We start from the raw sequence: 23,101 nt of genomic DNA, 5'->3' as shown, positions 1-23,101 counted from the left end.
TTAATTGTGCTAGTGTCTGGCCATTGTGTGGTGGTCTTCTTTTTCACTGAAGTACTTAGGATTGCACCCTACCCTCCCTGTAAAGAAAAATGCCAGCCATCTACACCGTGGTATTTTTGCTCAATGTACAAAAGCCATCCTAACACCAGAAGATCCTCCAGAGATGGCCAGGCATTGAAAGAAATGGTCAAATGTTCAAGGGAATCCCCTAAAGTGGAGTAGATTTGTAATATGGGAGTAATTACTCATTGGCATCCACCCAAGCGCAGATATACGGCTACAAAGGAAAGCTATACAGCTTTCTCAGAAACCTCGTAGTTAAAGAAAAATTCGTCCTGGTCCGGGGTTAGAACCCAGGACCACCACTTCACCATAGCAGTCGCTCTACCAACTGAGCTAACAGGGACGGCAAGCTTATGGTAGGGCGAGAGTGAATTCAATAACTCGAAATGGGGACAGTGTTGGTCAAGTGTATAGGGGAATCCCCCAAGGTGGAGTAGATTTGTAATAAAGGAGTAATTACTCATTGGCATCCACCCAAGCGCAGCCATACGGCTACAAAGGAAAGCTAAACAGCTTTCTCAGAAACCATATGGCTGTGCCTTTGTAGTTGTAGCCATATGGCTGCGCTTGGGTGGATGCCAATGACTAATTACTTCCTTATTACATTGAAAGAAATTAGGGGTAGGACTGATGCAACAGGCTCAGGCCCCTTTAGTACGGTCAAGTCTGTCCAAGTATGTGTGGTCATATTCTGAAACAATCACACTCAGTCAAATATGTACTGCATTGCTGAGATATATATTCATACACATAACCATTTTCCTGTTTTTGTGTGTCATTGTGCACAGCGTTCCAGGCTCGTTGATTCCACATGCTGAGTCTGCAGTCAGCCTGGAAAACAGCATCTGGATATTTGTCTATGCATACTAAATTGTCTGTAGTAGTGATGTAGCATAATTCTTACTTTTAGGGCGAGTTTAACAGCATCTGGAGCACCTCTTTAAAGCCTTCAAGAGGTACTTGTAGCAATCTATGTTGTCAACCTATGTTGTCAAATTTGGCAGCTAACTGGTGGCAGATTGATGTTGACAAGAAATGTGCCCACTGTCAGTCTTTTTTTTTGCCCTCTCATGGTCTGCTGCATCTCTATAAACAATAAATCTAAGTAACCATATAACTTACTAAAACATAGTAATTCTATTACCACAAAGTCAGCTTCTGCTGTAGTAGGAGGACGAGCTTTTAGAGCACTATCAGAAAGCAGCCTTGCGATAGCTTTTGATCCAGCTGTCTTCTTTGTGCTGTCCCAGGGCTGGTGATGGTGTGCGTGTGGGGCCTGTCGGACAGTGGGGAGAAGCAGAAACACACGCTAGAGGTGCACAAGGACACGGTGCCAGAGGCGGTCATCCGTGAGGCCATCCTCAAGAAGCTCAAGTGCTCAAGGCTGGCTCGCGAGGAGCAGGTGGCTGTAGCACAAGAGCACCAGCACCACTACCTGCTCAAGGTGTGTGGCGTCAACCAGTACCTGCTCAAGACGTATCCACTCTGCCGCTACAAATACATACGCACCTGTATAGCCAAGGGAGATATACCGCAGCTGATGTTGATGCTGAAGGATGCAGTCTACAAAGCCATCCCTCCTTCGAATTACATCACCCCATCATACGTTCGACGGAACCCATCCTTGTCGGCAACACAGCCCACAGTATCCTTGTACAAAGTGGATGAGTCATTCCGAGTGAAGATCCTTGGAGCCTCCTACGTTAATGTCAAAGACGTGGACAAGGTATGTTGTGTTCCTGGCCATATTTCTTGTATATACATTCTGCGTACCGCATACACTCTCATAAAGAACATTCCCAAAATTTGGCAACCGATAATTTGAAAAAATGAAAGTCATCATATACAGCAATTGCATTCTACCATTCTATGTGTGTGTATTTCCTTTGCTTAGCACGTTCTGCAGGAAGCTACAGGACTGTGGCAGCTCCTTCATTCTTGTTCTTATTAGGAATAATTTGGTCTGATATGAGGTCTGCCAATAAACTGCCCTGCAAGCCTGTTTTATTGAGGGCCGTTACCACCAGCCTAACCAAATTCATCATAAAATGCTGGTGGTCACACAACTGAGTATGGATAAATTGAGTGGGATAACTGGTGTTTGGGTGTAAGGGTCTTATCCTTTCAAAATCTCACAAGAAAGTATGGCCCTTACGAGAATGTATACAGTGCCTTCCCTGTGATGTGACAGACAGCGGTACAGTTGACTCTTGACGGTATGTGGTGGTTGTGTCGATTTTTAACATCTCGAAGCTACACATGGGCAATAAGGGACGCCTTAGCGGAGAGTGCCGGATTTATTTAGACTTCCTGGGCCTTTTTAATGTGCACTGACATCGTACAGCACACCTGCGTTTTTCCGTTTCACCTCCATCAAAATGCTGCCACTGTGACTGAGGATCGGATGTTGTGACTTTGGGATCATGAGCTGAACGCTAGAGCCACTGGGTCGCTGCGGTGGATAGATGTCTCTTGAAAATTTAAACTTGTATGGTTGTAGTGATTTGTTCAAATTATGTGGAGTTTGATTTAGACGGAGCTTTTTGTCGAAACACTTAATGTTGATGGCACCAGAGTATCAGTTATAATTAGCCAGAAATTCTAATCAGAATATGAATTAATGGGGTTTTGATGAAGGCTATTTATGTTGGCTGTTAGCGTCTATTCACGTTTCACACATGGGGAAGATTTACATCGCCTCTATTTCTGAAAGTTATGGTGCACTTTTTTAAGATAATAAAAATAGGAGTTTGCAACGTGTCTTGCTTTGCGATGTTACAAGCATTGATACATGCCAAGTGTTTCTGGCTCATAGCATTTTTTCGAATATCGTGTTTTCAGTTTATTCTGTCGTTTTCATCTGGTGGCCCGCTTTCTTGAGCCTTGATATTGGTGCTGCTGTTCTTGTTTTGCTTATTGTTTTATTTACAGTGTCGCCTTTCAGCTAGCTTGCCTCAGGTGCTGCTATTTTAATACTCGTGGGGGCCTAGACCGTCAAGCAGTTTTCACTGAGGCATTTATTTCATTGTACTCTGAATCTCTGAGCACATAAATCGTATACACCTAAGGAACAGAAAGATAATGTTTGAAAGAGCCAAAGAGGGTTACTGATTTTTCTCTCTATTTTTTTTTTTGCCTTTGTAGATCTATGTTCGTGTTGGCATCTACCATGGCACGGAGTCTCTGTGCCCTTTTCGAGACACTGAGCACGTAGTGCATTCGAACCCGAAGTGGGACGAAACACTGGAGTTTCAAATGTACATTCCGGATATTCCTCGTTCAGCGAGGTTGTGTGTCTCCATCTGTGCCGTCTCTCAACGCAAGAAACGGGAGGTGAGTTTCGGGTGGCGTGACACATGGTTTTTATTTATTCCTGCCAGTCCTCCCCAAGTTCCACTGTATACACTGTTGAAGATTTCTGCCACCTGGGTTGTTCTTGTGCCTCGACATGAATGCAGAACAATGTGGTGATGTGCAGTACGTTTATTGGCTTGTCCCTGACATTTATTCTATTTTTTTCAGGATTAAAAAAAATTGAAATGAACCTTCGTGTACAGCTGAGTAACTGCTTTCATATGTATTATTTTGGTGAGGATTTTAATGTTAATTGACGCAGTCTCAAGAAATTTTTTTCTGCGCAGTAGTAAAAGTTTCATGCAATTGCAGAGTAGTCTAGGTACATTGGCTGAGAATGTGCTTGCAAATTGTCATTGGGGGTAGCGTTCGTAATATGAAAGTTAATTCTCCTACTCCCCTATTTTGTTTTTTAATATTTTAGCCACGGTGCCAAAAGGCAGAGGAAGTGCTTGAGAAATTTCAGCTGTATACCAACATTTAAGCTGTCTCAGGGACAGAAGTAGATATAATAAACCATGTTTTAAGAGATTGGTTGCCAAGATAAAGGTTACTGTGCTTAATCAAATGCAGTTCAGCACCTGCATCTTATCTAACCAAATGGTTAGTATGTTACATCACCACCATTTGTTACTATCCGGTGAAGTGTCTTCTTGGCATACATAATGGAACTTCACGCAGACATTTTGTTTGGCTAAGGTTATGTGAAACCTCACGCTAGAAATTTTCATTGCTGCAGCAGACAATCATGTTCAGTACATCCAGCATGCTTTTGCTTAATTTTCCAAGAGTGACATAGTTTTCCCCTAGCTACTTTGTACCTTTTATCAAGTTATTTTTGCCTACTTTATATTTGGGAGCGTCTCCACTTCTGCATCTTGTTTCAGCAAAGGCACTTTGCACTTATATCTACTACAAGCGACTGTGTATCTTGTCATTGACCCAAGGGTTCTCAACGTATGTAGCGTCTCAATGGCTTTTGAGAGGCGCCAAGGAACCCAACATGTCCTGGCGTCCATCCTTTCCTGCCTAACATGGATGCAAAGAAAGAGCATGCAGGCACACAGCCCCTAAAAAAATGGCCTTGTTCAATTAATAATGACTGGCTGTCTAGTGAAACAATGTGTAAAAAGACATCTGTGTGGCTAGTCCATGGTGTAAGAATACAAATATATTCTTACACCGTGGGTCAGTCCTAAAATAAACTGGGTTAAGGAAAGGTGAGGTTTGAGGCATACATGGGTATCGGTGCTCGGGGAAACCAAAAAATTGCTCCAAGAAACCCAGTGGTTCGGCAGAACCCAGTCTGAGAGCCATTGATTTGACCATTACTCTCTGACACCTGAAAAACCTTTTGGGGGCCTTGTCGGTGTTTACCTCACTCGCAGGAGAGATGTGCCATAGCATGGGGCAACGTGAGCCTGTTTGACTACAAGAGTGTGCTGCTAAGCGGCCGCGTGAACCTTCACCTGTGGCCTGTGCCCAAGGGCATGGATGAACTGGTCAACCCTCTGGGCAGCACGGGCTCCAACCCCAACCGGGAGGCCCCCTGCCTGGTCATTGAACTTGACCGTTTCTCTGGCCAGGTGGTCTTCCCCTCCATGGAGCAGATTGAGGAGTATGCCTCCTTTGTCTCTCCCCTGCAGTCTTTGGGCGAAGAGGTAAGGGGCAGTGTTTAGCTCTTTCTTGTCTTTTTGTCCGACAGCCTTTGCATTGAGGCAGGGCAGATAGAGTGATTGGCTGCTGCTGGACTGATTTTATTTCATTGTGCTTTTGATGTGGGAATCCACTTGACATCTAAATTCACGGACCTTCGCATCCATCATGTGTACAGTTTTCTGTCTGACTGTAAAAACGTAATTATCTAGGTGGGCCTTCAAGAAAAAAATAAAATGTTATCCAGGCAGGCGGCGTTGGTAGAATACGAGGGCCTTCTTTGAGAGCGTACATTCTAATGTACATATATATATATCTTTATTAATGCAGGAATGCGTTTAATGTCTCTAGGGGATATGAATGAGGGGAGAACAGGTGCTGTAGTACTGGGGAGCTCGTGCTCATGCTCGGTCATGCTTAGTGCTGAAAACTAAACATTTTGACAGGCTTGAAGACTAATAATAAACTCTGCGCATCTCCACCCAAAAACTTTAATTTGAAACCCAATGTTTCGAAGCCAGCTCGGCTCCTTCTTCGGGGTGACTGAGGGCAGTAGCTAGCATCTTTAAGTATGCGTGGAGGGGAGCAGGAGGTCAAAAGAACAAAAGCTGTGATTAAAAAAATTGAACGGAGGGAGGGAGTGGGGGGGGGGGGGGGGGGGTGGGGGTGTTAAGGCTGTGAGTCACGTTGTCGGACCGTGAGGAGGCGGACAATGGCGACAGTCCGACAGCGTGACTCACAGCCTTAACCCCCCTCCCTCACGCCTTTCGCATCGTAGCTTTTGTTCTTTTGACCTCCTGCTCCTCTCCATGCTTACTTAAAGACGCTAGCTTCTGCCACCAGTCACCCTTGAAGGAGCTGAGCTGGCTCGAAACGTCGGGTCTCAAATTAAAGTTTTTGGTTATGTGTAGAGTTTAGTATAAAACACTTAATGTTGCGTGGAGGAGGAAGAGGAAGTTATAAGGATAGGAAGAGCATATGCATTCCTACAGTAGTCTCGTTCATCGTCTGTGGGCATGACTGCAGATTTCTTTTCCTTTTCTTTTTCACACCCTCACCTTATGATCACAGCTTCCAGAGTCTTGGACGGAGGTGGAGAAGGAGCAAGTTCAGGAGATCATCAAGCGTGATCCATTGTCTGAGATCTCGGAGCAGGAAAAGATGCTGCTGTGGAAGATGCGCTACTATTGCTACACCGTGCCCAACTCCCTTCCCAAGCTTCTGGATGCCAGCAAGTGGAACAGTCGGGACCATGTGGCTCAGGTGTGGAGCAGGGATATATCCAGAGCTCTCCTGTTGCTTGTGTTGTCTCCTATACCTCGCACCGAAATCACCGCCTTCCCTGCAAGGCATCCATTGTTGCGCCCTCCTTGCAACCAGTAGTGCTTCGCTCATAGGGGCACAACATTGCAACTTGGCATTTTTATGATGTGGCATTGCTGGACCCAACACAAATTTACAGAAATTGGTTGTTCAGAATGGTTAGGTTGTTCACATCATGCATTCAAATGTCGAGAACATGCCTTATGATTACAGTATTGGAAGAGTAGCATGGTGACATATGAGTGTCTGCATGGGTATAAGCCACGCTAGATGCAAACCAGTTCAGCTATGAATTAACCGTTTTATGTCCAGTGTTATGAACTGCATACAAATTGATGTCAACATGTTCTCAGTAGCCAATGCTTTCCGATTAAAATGTTTGTTGCCCCTGTGAGTATGCTGTTTGAAGAAAAGCGGGGAGCGCATGTGAGACTTCCTGCCAGTGTTCAACAACTCCTCATCCGTCATTTTCTGACAGTTTCTGCGGGAAAGGGTGGATAAAAATTTTCTACTGTCCCTTGTCCTTCGAGTTTTTTGAGGCCTTTGAATTGGTCATGTATACAACTCGCACTAACTGCACAAAATGGACCGAGTGCCCGTTGTCTCAAATTAACATACCAATTTTTTGAATTTTAGCGGCGTTGAAAAATTCTTGATATTGACTTTTGAATATGGATACATCAGCTAGTATTATGTGGAAGTAATGATTTCTTATATTCCTTCATAATTTGGGCATTATAAGGTTAAGAAGTGCAGCTCATTTATACAGTTTCATCTAAGACCTCCTAATTATATTCAACCACCTCTTGCCACGTAGACTGTTATTTTTTCTAGAGCATTATATTTGCACTGCAACCTCAGGTATTGAATTTTCAAGAGCTGCATGTAGTGCACCGGCACTGCATGTTACCACCACTCTTCTTGGGTTGACCCATATCCACTGATTGGCTTTTTTTGGCTCTTGCAATATGGAGTGCTTTCCTTTTTTGCCCAAAGTTATACCGACTGCTGAGGAAGTGGAAGCGGGTGTCCCCAGAGACTGCACTGGAGCTCCTGGACTGCAAATATGCAGACATGTTTGTCCGCAAGTATGCCGTGGAATGGCTGGATGGCCTGTCTGATGAACTGCTCTCCCAGTACCTCCTGCAGCTGGTCCAGGTATGCTTGCTTGCACACTCGAAAACTTGGGTCTCTGTCGCATTGAGTGTGCAGATGCGGTGAATCAAAAGGTGTCATTGCATGTTACCTGTTGGATGGAAACCCACTGTGTTCGAAGTTGTTTGGAAATGTAAGCTTTGTGCGACCAGAGATTTTAAGCTAATCTACTATAAAAACTGACGTATTGCTGGCAGTGGCATTGGGGTTCCTTCAGCATACGTACAGCTGGTTTGCATTAACCTGGTAATACTTATGAATTCAAAATGTCGTATAAAAGTTGTGAACTTCCACGATTTTTTCACCAGTGGTCCTTACTTTGCAGAATTATATAAAGCTGGGAGATTAATTTAGAAAAGGATGAGTGCATTGCAGTTATGATATTTAATAAAACTGGCCGCAAATATGCAGGCACATAGGTAATTCAAAGGCAAAATTCAGAACTTTTCTATGATCTGCCGTTGCACCGTTATGACGTCAGAAACTTGAGGCATTTTTAGTGTTTAGGTTAGTTTTTACATGAATTTATCTTTTAGCAGGCCTCCTGTGTCACTGGCTGCTGATACTTTTACCTTGTTTTGATAAATGTAAAAGCAGGGTTGTGCGAGCAGAAATGAAGATTGTTCACATTTTTACACTTTGTATCACAGGTGATACACCGGGCATTACAGTTTACAGGGTTAATATACTTGATGACACAATGACAGTTTCTCTCTAGCTGCCAGCCTCTGTGTTATGAGTGAATAACCTTCAGTAAACACTCAGCAAAGGACTCAGGTGACTGTTGCAGGAAGTCTGGAAGTGGTGCTTACTGGGAGCTCTTGGATGGCTCTCTTTAGATAGGTTGCTTGCTATTGTTGACAGAGTTTGGAAATGAAGAAGGTTATGGATTTTGAACTGTTGTTTGCAGTGTATTGAAAATGGGTCATCTTTATTAACTTTGTGAAATAGTACTTTTATCAGCATGGCTTTGCTTTGCATACTTCATGAAGCAAGGCAAGTTATAAACATGAAATGAGCGTTGATGGTTGTTGAGACAGGAATACCTTTTTCTTTCTATTTACGGCTTGCAGGTGCTGAAGTATGAGCCATACTTGGAAAACGATCTCGGAAAGTTTCTGATCAGGCGCTCCTTGTTAAACTACAACATTGGCCACTTCTTCTTTTGGCACCTGAAGTGAGTTTGAGTCTGTTATGTCTTTGGCACCGTTTAACAAAGCAACATACAACCTATCCTTTACTTAGAAGCTTAACTAAAAGCATGGAATGGTTATAGGCACATAAACACTTGTTTACTGTTGTCACTTTTCATAATGTGTTTGTTGCCATCGTCATCTTTCTCATTACGGTGTTCTGAGATTTGTTTTCTCTCAAGTTGTGTACTATGCCAGCAGCATTGTTTTTTTCTAACGTTTGCTACTCAAGGCCTTATAGTTGAGTCAATATGCTAGCTTTGAAATAAAGCGGTTGGACCTTGGCTGACTGCCTACATGTAAGGACTTTGGTTGATTAAATTAAAGAGCAGATCAATAAAAAACACTGCTCTCTCTCCTTGTGTGATGGTGCAGGTCTGAGATGCATGACCCATCTGTGGCCGTCCGGTTTGGCCTGCTGCTGGAAGGCTTCTGCCGTGGCATTGGCACGCACCTCAAGTCAGTGGTGCGGCAGGTCGGCGCCTTGGAAAAACTCACTCAGCTCACCGATTCGCTCAAGGAGCGAAAGGATGACACGCCAAAGGTAACCTTTATTTGCTTCTGGCATTCACCTTCTGTACTCCTATGTTGATGCGAGGAAACATAATATTGGCTGAAATCGAACATGGGTCTGTCACCTGTGATTCTGCTGTGGAATGTATATTTAGGGTTATTTGGCACTTCGGCCATTTTTATGGGTGATAGCTTGCAAATAGTGCATCACCTTGAGCTCTATATGGCATCGCTTTGTGAATTATTGTACCTAGACCTCATTTAATGAACCATTCTGTAATGAAACAAGGGATATAGTGGAGAAACTGTAGTTTTCTTTGTAATACAGTTCAGTTGCTTATGGATATAGGGAACCTCATTTCTAAAGTCACTTGATGGCTGCAACCCACAGTTTTACTAGCCAAAGCTAAGAGGTTGCCTCAGTCTGCATCTTAAGGTATCACAAGTGGTGGGCTAAACTATGTAAATCTGAGTGGCTCTCTAAATCATTTGGCTTTGTTAGATGCGGGCCCCTGGTTCGCCTGGGCCGTCTCTCGCCAAAGTCGATGTCCACGGGTTCCGGATCGGGAGACTGCTGTTGTGGGGTGACGAAGAGACGAGATGGTCTTCGAGGTGGAGGAGAGACTGAAAAGGGTCTATTTACATTTTTACATAGTTCAATAGTGAATCGGGAACTGGCTGATTGCATGCCAGATTGCTGCTTAAATAGGGTTCCCTGTCTCCAGGTCCCTAGTTTGGGAATTTAGTTCATTAAAAATGCGTCCACTCACTGTGATGTCGATCACGTGTCCAGTCTTTAGGATCCGCCTTTTCGGACGTCCCCAATAACACACTCTCGCCACTTCTGGCAAGTTATGGTCCGCGCTGTCCAGCCTGCAGTGATGAATAGCTCGAAGGGGGCCCCAAGCAGCGTCGAAGGTCAGTCAGCTGCACTTCACAGCACTGCGTGGGAACGCGGCACTGGCACAGATGGTTCCACATAAGAGAAAGCACTTAAGACGAAGTCATTTTCGAAGCACGAAGAATCCGGCGCCGTTGGCTTAGTCAAACACTGCCGCGTTTGCCACGGCTCATTTGCAGCTCCGCGCCGCTTGCCGCCTCGCCCTCCGTCCCTTCCGGGAGAAAAACGTCGTTATGTCCCGGGTGGGTTCGGCGTTGAGAACAAACGACAACCAAGTTCCCGAAAAATGTTCCCAGGCGGCAGATGGCCATTTCACCCCGTAAACAGGAGGGGGGGAAAGGTCCCTTGTAGACGCCGCCACCTGCATTTGTGGTGCCACAGCCACGTAGACGGCCCTTTGAAGCCTCTGTTGATGACTCCCAGTGGCTTAAATATTCTTGGCATGTTGGCGTCTTCAAACGTAACAGCTTGAAACCACTACTGTCAAATCCCGCTACAGCGAAATTTCCACTATAACTAAGCACTTCTGATTCTCTGTCAGCAAAGCATACAAAGTAATGCAATCAATTTTCCTCCACAACAAACTATTTTTTGAGCGGGCTTGGCTTCATCGAAGTTTTAGAGCGCAGGTCTTAGACGCTGTTTTCTGCATTGAGTGCCATGATGCCGGCCTCGACGTAATCAAGCCAAGGAGTGCATCGAAGGATAAGAGAGAGTGAACACAGGGTGTGGTAGAGGACGAAAGACAGCTATAGTGAAGAGAGCACGAGGATTAAAGCGGAAGCGTGAAGGCGGGTCGCGTGGTGGTGACCCGCATCAAAAAAAAAAAAAAAAAAAGAAGGAGAAGAAGGAAAAGATTGTTCTGGAGCATGCTTGAAGGCTTGGGCTCCCGCTAGCGCGTCTCAGCTCGCAGTCCTGGTCCTCCTCTTTCTGCGATCTTGGCGAAGTGGCATGCACTGACCTATGGTTCGAGATGGTTTGAGCCCGCTCGAGAAATAGGGGTTAGGGAGGCGCAGCTTGACGCGAGCTACAGTGCATACTGTCTTTCTCGCCGCCGGTGACAGCGCCTGCTTCCAGAAATTTCGTGCTTGGTTTTTCGACAGCGCTGTACGTGTCATACTCATGCATCGATGGCTTAATCTGCTACCTCCTTCAGTGTGTGGTGATCGTCTCTTCCTTCTTCCCCCCAATCCGTCTGAATGAAATCCTTATCAAAATTATCATGTTGAAGAGCAGCTCTGCTGACCATTGTCCGAGGCATTTTGCCGAGCCATTTTAATTAGCATGTGTGCAATTGTCCTTCTCCCATTGGCAACCGTTTTTACTCAGACAGCGATGTGTGACATTTTGTGTTAAACGGCGTGGCACAAGAACAAATAGTATGTAATATGATGTATTACATGAGCAGCTACGCATGCAATTGATGATCAGTTTGTCGAAAATATGGAATCTGGAGGAAAAGAGGGGAGATGGCGAATGAGGCACTGAATTCTACAGAACCTACTGAATTCCAAGCAACTGCAATGGCCTGCTGTCAGGTGGTGAATTCAATGTCATTAGTGACAAAGGGTTTGTCATCATTGCTTAAATCATTGTGACGTGACTAAAGCTGTAATGTCACTTGCAAATCTTTCTAGTGAGGATTCCCTCGGGAGAGGCTCAACAATAAGTCCAACCGCGGTAGATTGCTGTGTGCGCGGCCAAAGCCTAAACCCATGTCTGCTTCTGTTCGGCACTGAATGCTCCATCTAGGGTTGCCTGTAATTGAAACATCGCAGCAGCTGCACTCAAAAATCATATAACTGAGAGGTGTAATTGTTGGCCAATTTTTCTGCGAAGTTAAAGTGAACTTGACAGTTTATTCTGCAGTGTAAAAAACTGTAGGCCAGAAATTTGTTTATTTTCGCGCTTGCAGTTTCATTTAGATTCATCAAAAATGGCCGCGGAAGTCGGTGTGGACTTCAACAAATGGCACTGCTGACATTTTCATGGATCGGCATTTGGTGACCGCATCATGCATCATGCACACATGAATGCGCGCTCGAGTTGTTGTGGTACATCCTGCATAGCTCGAACTTTAGTATGGTTCAAGGGACTTGTCCGAGCCATGCCTTTCTTACTTACTGGCAGAAAGGAAGTAGTGAAATGACTGGAGCCTACACTGAGACCATGAACAATAAAGATGGCATGAATCCTCTAAGCGTGAGCTGCAAACATGAAAAAATGCTTCATGGCTCTGACTTCTACATCGCCAATGCTAGCTAGCATTTTGCTTCCCCTCATTTCAATTGAGTTGCAACATGTTAACAATGACGGACCTCTAGCTTCAAGACTGAGCTCAACATAGCATAATCTATTTATGAAAGCACACGCCGTTGCAGAGCTACTCTGCCTTCTTATCCTTCTCTTCATCTGCGCCTAGCCATTTTAGGTCCTCTGTGCGGTGGGTGCTGTGAACTTTCCACCGTGCATTGTTTGTTGTTCTCCCTCAGCTTTGCCCGATCACATGAACTCTTCAATGTCCGAAACGATGAGCTGATGATGGCACTGCGTTGGCCTGTATGAAAAGTGATGCAATAGCACGAAAGCGTGAGGACAGGCAGTAAGCTATCATGTAATTAAAAAGTTCTCTTTTTGGCTTTTTCGAATGCTTCAACATTCCCTCTAGGTCCTGAGAGATCAGTCAGTTATAACTGTGAGATGGTGTCGTAATGACTGCTAGACGAGCTCATAGTGGAATGGAGAACTGGGAAAATTGTGCCTAAATAGTGAAAGTTGCCGAAGGTGACTTGGTTATGGAAATAAACGCTATTTCTGAACATTCTAGTCTAATTTGTTACTGTTCCAAGCTGATTTCATGACAACAAAGTTTCCGCTGCAGCGAAATTTTGCACGGGTACCATGAGGTTCGTTGTTGCGGGGTTTGACTGTACTGTGTTTCGTTGTTAATGCTCGGTAATTCAGTACTCCTCATGTTCAGGTGTCAAAATTTAAGCTCTGTAAGAAAGTCCAAGTGGCTATTTATTTATTTATTTATTTATTTATTTATTTATTTATTTATTTATTTATTTATTCAAAATACCTTACAGGGCCCAGAAGGGCATTGAGTCAGGGGCAAAATAATGAATTAAGTGCGATAGGAACAATTTGTTAAATACAGCGCACAGTACAAGGCAGAAAAGTAAAAACAATTATAATTATACACGGCAAATTTTAATGACAAGACGTACATCACCACAAGCAACAAAAAAGTACATAAAATGTAGTAGAATGCATCGTGTGCGCCCAATACACATTTAAGGAAAAAGCAGCAGCCATAATAAAAATTCGAATTGTTGAAACTGCACAAAAAACCTAAACATACTACATTAGCAAACGAGGAGAAAACAAACTTACGGGACAGAACAACCTATAGCAAGACACCATGTCGTTAAAGAAGATGTTTGCACAGCTGGTCTTGGAATGGTTGGTGATAGCAGATAGATGCGATACTGTCAGGAAGATCATTCCAAAGAACAATGGCACGTGGAAGTGCAGATGAATTGAAGGCTTGGATTCTTCCATTTACCGTCTTGCATTTAGCACCTTATGTGTCTTGTTTTATTCCCTTTTTGCAGGAAAGGCTCAAGTATGTCACAGAACAGTTTTCAAAGCCTGACTTCCTGGAGGCACTGCAGCATTTTCCATCCCCCTTGAACAACAGCTGCATCCTGGGAGACTTAATGTGAGGCTGCGCCTAGAAACTTGCAGAATGTGCTTCTTGTGCGCTGCTTTTACACATTTTGCACCATCTAAAAAGCTCTTGTTCTTTTGGTAAAATCACTGTTGATCTTAAATCAACATGTATATTGAAATTGAAGTAGCGGTGTAGAGAAGTGGAACTTTTTTGTGGTGCTGTTTTCTGATAATCTTTAAAGGACACTGAGGACGACTCCTTCCAACTATATTTCTCTGTAAAGATTGATTCTCTTGCACTTTGTGGCTGTGCTGATGTTTGTCAGGCAGCAGAAGACATATTTATCGGCGAGAAAATTGGATGTAAAGATCTTGTCGCCGGTCAATTCAAACTCTTGATGTGTTTACCAACAAGAACAGGTTACCACCGTTTAGAAGTGAATGGCAGTGTAGCATAACCTCTGGAATCCGCACCATAAAAATCATAGACACATGCATTTTTTATGTGAAATGGGCCGGTGATGGCAATGCATGTATTTCCGTTTTTTGGTTATTTCTAGCTTATAAAAGCTCCATTTTTCAATGAGAGTGGTCTTTTTGTGATTAGGACGCAGTACCCTATCTATACAGGCCAGCTTCTGTTTATACTCGGTGACCCTTTAAGGAGTTGATTTTGTGAAATCAAAATCAACTGTGCAACAAAGCACAGTATAGTGTATTTATTCGTAGGATTTTTGATGTCCTCTGAAGGAAGTATGGAACAGCTCCTGAGTGACGTAGTTAGTGGCCTTTGTAGTGAAATGTTTTGGTTTTACCTCACTTGTTAAGGGTCAGAACCTAAACAGCTCTTGTCCTTCTCACAAGGAGCATAAAAGCATGCAATGAAGTGCATGCTTGCTCATCAGCACTTGGCAGAGACACCATTGAAACGACCCAAGTGCCTCAAGTGTAAGAATAATTGAATTTGTGATTTAAGATTTCAGAACTGTCCAACATTAACTTTGTAAATAAAAACAGCCCTGTCAGTCCAGCTTTAAAGTACCTCAGAACAATAGGTTCAGGACATGTGCTCAAGACACTCAGGACGATGATTTGCCTGTCAGTCTGAATGCACATACTTGTTGTATTAATTAACAGCTGAAGCAGAGACAACAAGAACACAAATATGTGCCAGCCATTGTCAAAACGACACTGTTGTGATGATGGTGCTTGCACATTTTATATTAGAAAAAAAGAGACTTTAACAGGAGCATGATGTGTTCTACTCAGTCTGCTTCTGCAGTTTTTAGGATGCACTTTTTTAATGCAGTCATGCTTATTAATGGTGGGTTTGGCAGTGTTTGCCTATACAGGCAGACTGGCGTTTTTCATAAAGCATTTTCCCAGCATTAAGCACTGGCAAGTCATGACAGCTAATGAGCCGAGTGTATTCAAATTGAAGTTGTGATTTTAGCTTAATATTCAGATTTTTTTTTTGCTGAAAAGTTGTTTTAATCTGCTAGCTACTGAGTAGTTCAACTTTCTTGCTGATAAGCTTCCTAAGCACAACTTTCATGACCGTAGAGATCAATGTACGTACTGAACTCAGCCAGTTGGGTGATACTTTGAAAAGAGTAGTGCAAAAACACTTAACACCTTCGCCAGTGTCATGTTAACAGTTTCCTTTCTCTGTCCCATCACTTTTGCGCTACCCTTTTGTGAACAGGTATTGAGCTTCTCTTTTTCAGTTTTATGAGGTTTCACACCATAAAATCTGTTAAGCACTGCTCTGAGCATGAAATTCTTGACAAGCTGTTGCTACTACTGCTGTTCTGCCGAATCATGCTGCTGGCATGTGTCTGAAATGGTAGCCACCATTTTATGGTCTCTTGTATTTTTCCAGTGTGAACGAGTGCAGAATACTTGACTCTGCCAAGAAGCCACTGTGGTTGCTCTGGAAGAACCCTGATCACCTGGCAGAGCAGATTCTCGACCATCATGAAATTATTTTTAAGAATGGCGATGGTGAGCTTTGCACCTTTGATCTTTTTGTGAACCAGAGACTCCTGGAAGAGGTTTTAGGACTGTCTTCGGAAATCATATTTTCTAACCTGTGTTTCTCAGTAAGGCAGCAGTAAAAAAATGTGCTGCTTTTTTTTTTTTTGCATCCTCTGTAAGGCTGCAGCCAGTGAATTTATTCTTTATTCGGAGTCTGTATGGGCCCTTGCAAACTTGTTTGAATTGTGGACCTTCTGAACCCAAGTATAAATTAATCCTCCTAAATACACTCTTCCTTGTTATTGCACCAGTTACAGGTATGGGACTAGCTTAAATTTTCAAATATGGAAGCTGCTAGACATCAACAGCTTGCGCCAAGACGCTGCTGTTAAGTCAACGTTCTGTGTGACTTGCTTATCTACTACAATCAGAGACTTTCTCGCTGTTTATGAAAGGGGATAAATTAAAAAGTTCCACAACAGAGCCTCATAATGATAAATTTGACATGGGCTGCAACAATTTAATTTTTTATATCTGTATGTTTGCAGTGTATTTCTCCGTGCCAGATTTGCTTTACAATGCATTTGTTTAAATACCTATCACAGTGGCTTAGCAGCTGTGATGTTGTACTACTGAGCATATGGTTGTAGGTTAGAGTCCGAGCTGCAGGAATCGCTACAGTTTCATGAGGATGAAGTGTAAAAATTTTTCGCTGAAATATTAGTGCACATTTAAGAACCCCAAGTGGTCAGAATTACTCCTAAATCCTCCGCTACTATGGGTTCATATGCATAGTAATATTGAATGTGCAATGCTATCATGTTTACTGTCTAACTGTGTGTGAAAAAAGCATTTTTTTCTGCATTACTGCATTGGCCTGTGCTGTTATTAAACAAAATTTTGCCCTTGCTACACTATTTTGTTAAAACTACAGTTGAGAGCACTAAGGTGGCTTTAAAATTACTATGAATAAAATAGAACTAGCGGTATCTATCACTGATACGAGTAAATGGGAGGACTCAAGGTTTTGGTAGGAATTTATATTTTGCCCGGAGTTCATATACTACACTTTATGAATAGGAATGAGGGCAGTGCATATCATTATTTCTGTTAATTTTGCTGGAAGAAGCTTCAGATGCCTATGCTGACACTAGCGCTGTTGATGGCAGCGCTAGTGGCAGAATAACAGTCGTCTGCCTTTCTGAAAACATTAACATTAGCAGAGATGATGAGAAAGCATGGTTAAGCCATGCAAGAAGTAGTGATGAGTTGCAAGGGAAAAAAAGTTTAGGCATCTGAAGCTTCTTGTAGCAAAAATAATGGAAATAATGCTATGTATTGTGGTCAGTCCTATTCCCTAAGTGTAGTTTATGAACTCCGGGCAAAATATGAATTCCTACCAAAACCTTGAGTTCTGCCTTACTAATGCAGTTGTAGGGAAAGATCTACAAGAATGTTTTTATACTCTTTTCTCTGGCAGTAGACTGTACCTTTAACATGTCACAAAATAATGCGCCTCTGTGAGCCATACAGCATCTTTCTTCAGCCAGTGTTGTTGCTAGCGAGAGTGCTTATCATCAAATTTGAGCAGCAAAAGCTGCGAGAAGCTTGCTTCTGATCATGCGCGATGTCCGTGTTTCTCTTTCAGACTTGCGCCAGGACATGCTGACACTGCAGGTCATTCGCATCATGGACAGCATTTGGCAGAAAGAGGGACTTGACCTGAGGTACTGTTAGTGCACCCAGCTCCAGAGATGGCACATGCACCGCGAATGTGCTGAACCTTAAAATGGTTGGGACACCAAATTTTGAGGTTATAAAAAGCTTGTTATGGGGTTCCTCTGAATGTAAGGTCACCCATGGCCAAGTATTGAATACAACAAAAGCTTAGAATACATTTTACTTCAGCTCCAAACAGTCCTTAAATGCTCTTTCTCATGATCAAGACCCATTGCTGGTACAGTAGTTAATGGCATATTGTAGCGAAGAGAAAGTTGAAGCGTGATTGCCGCGTGCCGACGACGACGCTGCTGCTGGCGGACCTGCCTGTTCCTGTGTTATTGTATAGCTTCCCTCTCCTTCAAGGAAATGCGGTACGGCAGTTGGCGAATCGGGGGTGTCGCGGTATCGACAATAATTCTATGCTTGGCGATGGGCGTCTGGCGAACTCGGAATGTCGTCACGAAACAATTGTGGTACCGATGCAAAAGAGAGAGCAGTTCGCCTGTGTAGGAAGGCTCAAGCTTGGGATCGATGTCCAGGGGCAACGTTGTAGGGTCACATGACCCGGGCGGGGCCTCCTCCTCAGGCAGCGCAACAGCTTTGCGAACCTCACTAAGTTCATCCGGTTGGGCAATAACTGCCCCTTTCGTCAGGTGCTGCGGCTCATTCCTGAAGTTGGTCACTGAAATGTTGGCACGCCTACGTTGAACATTGGCGATCCCCCGTGCTACACCAATGCCCCGTGTAAGTAGCATCTGGACACTTCCTTCGAGAACGCCTTCGCCACATGCGGTTGTATCGGCTCGGACCGGAAGAAAAACTGTCGAAAACAACAGCAAGTGAACATGGTCGGCATCAACTTTCATCGCAGCGCGAGGGGCCCGAGGAGGTAGTGGCGATGAACGTGCGCGGAGGGTCAACTTGTTCCTGCCTACGTCGATTACAGCGCCATACTCACGGAGAAAGTCCATGCCAAGAATAACATCTTTGGAGCAATTCTCCGAGATCACGAATGTGGCTGGGCACGTCTCACCATGAATCTCAACGCGGGCAGTGCACTTGCCAACAGGGTTTACGAGGTAACATACCGCAGTACATATAGGCGGGCCGTCCCACCCAGTGGGACGGCCCACCTTGCGAAGACGCCGAGAGAAGTTGCTGCTGAAGACCGAGTAATCGGCGCTGGTATCGACAAGCGCTGTTAAGTCACGACCGTCGATTAAAACGTGTACATTGCTAGAGGCCACAGAACAGTCTTCGCTTCCAAGGGTGCCATCAGTCTCAAGCCTTCGAAGTGCCGCTTCGCATACAGTGAGCTGAAGTTCCTAGGCCATGTCGTCAACCAAATGTATGTGAAGCCAGATCCATAGAAAACAGCTGCTGTTAAGTCCTTCCCTCCACCATCCGACAAGAAGACTGTTTGCAGCTTTCTCGGCCTCTGCGCATACTTCAGACATTTCGTTCGCAACTTCGCCCAGATCGCAGCGCCACTTTATCACCTTACTAAGGATAGCGTCGCCTTTGAGTGGACCGAGGAGCAGCAATCAGCATTCCGCCAATTAAACCACGCCCTTGCAGCGCCTCCCGTACCAGGCCATTTCGATCAAGACGCCGACACTGATATCCACACGGACGCCAGCAACCAAGGACTAGGGGCAGTGCTTGTGCGATTCCAGGACGGCGCCGAGCGGGTTATTGCCTATGCCAGCCAAGCTCTTTCGAAGGCAGAGGGCAATTATTCGACAACCGAAAAAGAGTGTCTCGCTGTCATCTGGGCGATCACCAAATTCCAGCCCTATCTGTACGGTCGCCCCTTTCGTGTCGTTACCAACCACCATTCGCTGTGCTGGCTCGCCAATCTCAAGGATCCCGCAGGCCGCCTTGCTCGGTGGAGCGTGCGGCTACAGGAATATGTTGTCACCATCATCTACAAATCTGGCCGCAAACATAATGATGCTGACTGTTTGTCTTGAGCCCCCGTGAATCTGGCGGCAGGGGGCGGTAATGACGGCGATGACGGCTTTTGGCATTGGACACGGCAGATATGGCTACTCAGCAACGCAATTATCCTCAGATTGGTCAGCTGATGGCACACCTGGAAGGCCACGAAGACGTGGTGGCCCGCGTTTTCCTGCGCATTCTGCCGACGTTCCGGATTCTGCACGGCGTATTGTACAAGCAGAACTTCGACAGCAGCCCGAAGTTATGGCTCCTTGTTGTGCCAGAATACTTGCGTGCCGAGGTGGCCGAAGCTTGTCACGATGATCCTCCAGCTGGTCACCTTGGCTACAGCCGAACAATTGCACGTATTCGAGAAAAGTATTATATTGGCCGCAACTTCCTAAGTACGTCCGTCACTACGTAAAAACTTGTCGAGAGTGCCAAAGGCGGAAAAGGCCTTCTACACGACCAGCTGAACTTCTCCAGCCACTCGACCGGCTGCATGCTCCGTTCCACACAATCGGAATGGATTTTCTCGGCCCATTTCCAACGTAGAAGTCGGGTAACGGGTACATCATCATAGCCACCGACTACCTAACCAGATACGCAGAGTCTTGAGCACTTTGTTCAGCGACAGCTGCTGAGGCAGCTTAGTTTTTTATTGAGTGCATTATGCTCCGTCACGCTGCCCCTGCCGTTTTGATCACTGACCGGGGTGCCGCGTTTCTGGCACAGCTCACACAGGAGACCCTTCGTCTCAGCTGCACCAGCCACCGCTGAACTACGGCGTACCACCTGCAAACCAATGGGCTGACGAAGGGGCTGAACAAGACGATGGCTGACATGATCGCCATGTATATGGACGTCGCCCATCGCAGTTGGGATGAGGTACTGCCCTAAGTTACATTCGCGTATAATATCGCTGTCCAGGAGACGACTGGTATGTCCCCTTACCAACTGGTGCATGGCAGACAGGTCACCACAATTCTTGACGCTGTGTTGCCACATGAGTCATCTGTCGACGTAGTCGATGATGCCCGTCTAGTCTGCGAGCGCGCGGAGGAAGCTCAGCAACTCACTCGACTCCGCCTCCAGCACCAACAGCGTACAGACGCTCGTTGGTACAATCTCCATCGACGTGACGTCCATTTTTACACTGGGGACAAGGCCTGGGTGTGGACGCCAGTACACCGTCGAGGTGTCTCCGAGAAACTCGTGAAGCGCTACTTTGGCCCGTATACGGTTCTTCGCCACATCGGTGAGCTGAACTACGAGGTGCTGCCCGAAGGAATGCGACCGTCATCTCGTCGTTCTCCCTGCCCTGAAATTGTGCACGTTGTTCAGCTTAAGCCGTATTACGCGCGATAATCGCCTGCTTTTCCCACTGCCTTCTACGTCGGCCAGCAAGATATCTGGGCCCCTGTGTGGTTTTCTACCAAGTGTTTTTTGCTCTCGGGTTAGCATCGGGACGATGCTTCTTCATAGGGGGAGGTAGTGTAGCGAAGAGAAAGTTGAAGCGCGATTGCCGTGTGCCGACGACGACGCTGCTGCTGGCGGACCTGCCTGTTCCTGTGTTCTTGTGCTCCTGCTATCACCACCTGTGCTTGCCGCCGGCCTCTACGTCAAGCAAGCCGTGACAGTATGAGCTTGGGATCGTGTGTGCGATTCCAATGATTGTGAATGCGATTTTACAAGTTTTAGCGAATGCAAATGGTTATCAAGTATAATTTTGGCAACAGTGACCTGAAATTGATGATTGATTACATCTTAGGACACGCATAGAATGAGTGGAAAGGGCTGCTGCTGGACAGTGTGACCTGGTATGCCGACCAACCCAGCAGGCACCCGACAGAATGTAGTCGTTGGCATCGCTTGTGGACAACAAATTAGGCTATTTTAATTATTGCTAATGGGTGCCTAACATACTTCCGATAAAACAATTTAAAGCCAAGTATGTTGGTAACATAAAAAAGACATATACAGTGAGCGAGAAATGCCAGTCCTATGCAATGTCAACTTGGCTATGGAGCATTCCCCAGGCTGGTGCTCTCATCCATTCGTGCTTCTGCCAGAATTACTGCACTGTGTAATCAAGTAAACATATAACCAGTACAAAAGAGAAGAGATTGTTTAACCTAATTAGAATGCAGCTTGCTTTTTCTGCCAAATGAACGTCCATTTGCTGCCTGTACACATGCAGCTGTGCAAACCAAAGTAGCGCTGATGTGCATTCGTCATCACGGGTGCGTGCCCAAGGGAATTTCACACTCGTGCGTAAATGCTGAATCCTGCAGAATTATCGAGAAGTATTCAAGATAAGCGTGAAGCTTGTTTGCTTAACGGACAGCAGAAAAAAATCCAGCAGCAGGTATCAAAATCAGCAGCCACGGGACCCAGAGCAGTCTTGCGGCATGGCCAAACATGCGGGGTGACATGAAGACGGCAGCAGGTATTGGCCGGTGCGGACAGTGTGGCATTGTGTCGTTATAACGTAACCAGGGGATTGGCTGACTGATGCACTGTTGGCTACAGGCCACCGAAACAGACGTCCACTGAGCATCGGTGTCGGTGTAGTGCAGCAAAGCTAAATACAATGTAGGAATCGCATTGGCATACCACATTTACTCACGTAATGAACGCACCATCCTCTTTGATGGTCAAAAAGTGCATTTTTGTTTTCCTCGTGTAATAAACTTACCCCATTCTTTTTTCATGCACTCATGCCGATAGCATATGCTAATGAGCGCCCTTGTGTGAAGGCTGGAACAACTTTGTAGTACTATAAAGCATCGACAGGCACCTCTTCCTCTTTTCTTTGACTCCCTCCTTCCTTCCTTCCTTCCCTTACAGCACAGTTAAGGCATCCACCAAGATGTGAGACCATTCAGCCTGTTAGTTAGCACTTCTTACCTGTATTCTACATCGCTGACGATGCTGTGCTGATAAATGTGCTCTTCGAACTCAAAAAGCCTGTATTTAAAAATTGTTGAACACCCTACCGGTATGAATCGCTGAGCGCGTACCACGGGCCAACCAAAAAGAATGCGCCAACCAAAAATTTGATGTCTCCACTCCTCTTAAGTCTTCATCAGTAGAGATATGAGCATAGTGTACACAGGGGATGTACAAGAAGAAAGACTCGGCATTTGCCCGGGCTTGTGTATTCGGTAGTGTTGTGTTACGAAAACTGTGTTGATAAATGCACAAGCGCTTACATTGTGTGGACTCAGTGAATAAAATGACATTTTCACTGTTGCTTTAGGAGCAGCAGCGTAAACAGCTCACTGGGAACACCTCACATAGTCTTTGCATGTGCATGGATACCTGAAAAAATGCCTCGTGGTAACAGAAATTGGCTGCCGGATTTACCTGGTTAAACTAAGTGCGACTTAGGTACGCAGGCACATTTGCTGTTGTTTAGGGGTATCATTTGTATGATGCAGAGGAAATGCATTCACTTCAGTGTCTAATGCCACAAGTCATTGCTTCTCTTAGCAATATCAGCCTCCTGTTTCAGATGCATTCAGTTTTGTTGAGCCATTCTCTATTTGATACATAGCAGGCACTGCAGCGGAGCCTGCGAAAGTAGTGCGCCCGCCAAACCATATTACTCCGCCGCGTATTATTC

The 23,101-nt window shown here is 45.0% G+C and overlaps 1 protein-coding gene across 1 annotated transcript in view; it reads left to right on the top strand.

Moving 5' to 3' along the window:
- Positions 1–23,101, top strand: part of LOC144120565 (phosphatidylinositol 4,5-bisphosphate 3-kinase catalytic subunit alpha isoform-like) — a 43,358-nt gene that overhangs the window by 14,352 nt on the left and 5,905 nt on the right. Inside the window, exons 5-14 of the mRNA XM_077653103.1 lie at positions 1,314–1,789; positions 3,208–3,396; positions 4,806–5,078; positions 6,145–6,336; positions 7,393–7,554; positions 8,625–8,728; positions 9,120–9,288; positions 13,776–13,882; positions 15,716–15,837; positions 17,459–17,537. Coding sequence (XP_077509229.1) covers positions 1,314–1,789; positions 3,208–3,396; positions 4,806–5,078; positions 6,145–6,336; positions 7,393–7,554; positions 8,625–8,728; positions 9,120–9,288; positions 13,776–13,882; positions 15,716–15,837; positions 17,459–17,537 — 1,873 coding nt within the window. The remainder of the gene's footprint in view (positions 1–1,313; positions 1,790–3,207; positions 3,397–4,805; positions 5,079–6,144; positions 6,337–7,392; positions 7,555–8,624; positions 8,729–9,119; positions 9,289–13,775; positions 13,883–15,715; positions 15,838–17,458; positions 17,538–23,101) is intronic.

This window comes from Amblyomma americanum, chromosome 2, assembly GCF_052857255.1.
Source record: "Amblyomma americanum isolate KBUSLIRL-KWMA chromosome 2, ASM5285725v1, whole genome shotgun sequence".
In the NCBI taxonomy this organism is placed as follows: domain Eukaryota; kingdom Metazoa; phylum Arthropoda; class Arachnida; order Ixodida; family Ixodidae; genus Amblyomma; species Amblyomma americanum.
The sequence above is the reverse complement of the archived record's forward strand: the minus strand, read 5'-3'. Positions and strand labels throughout refer to the sequence as shown.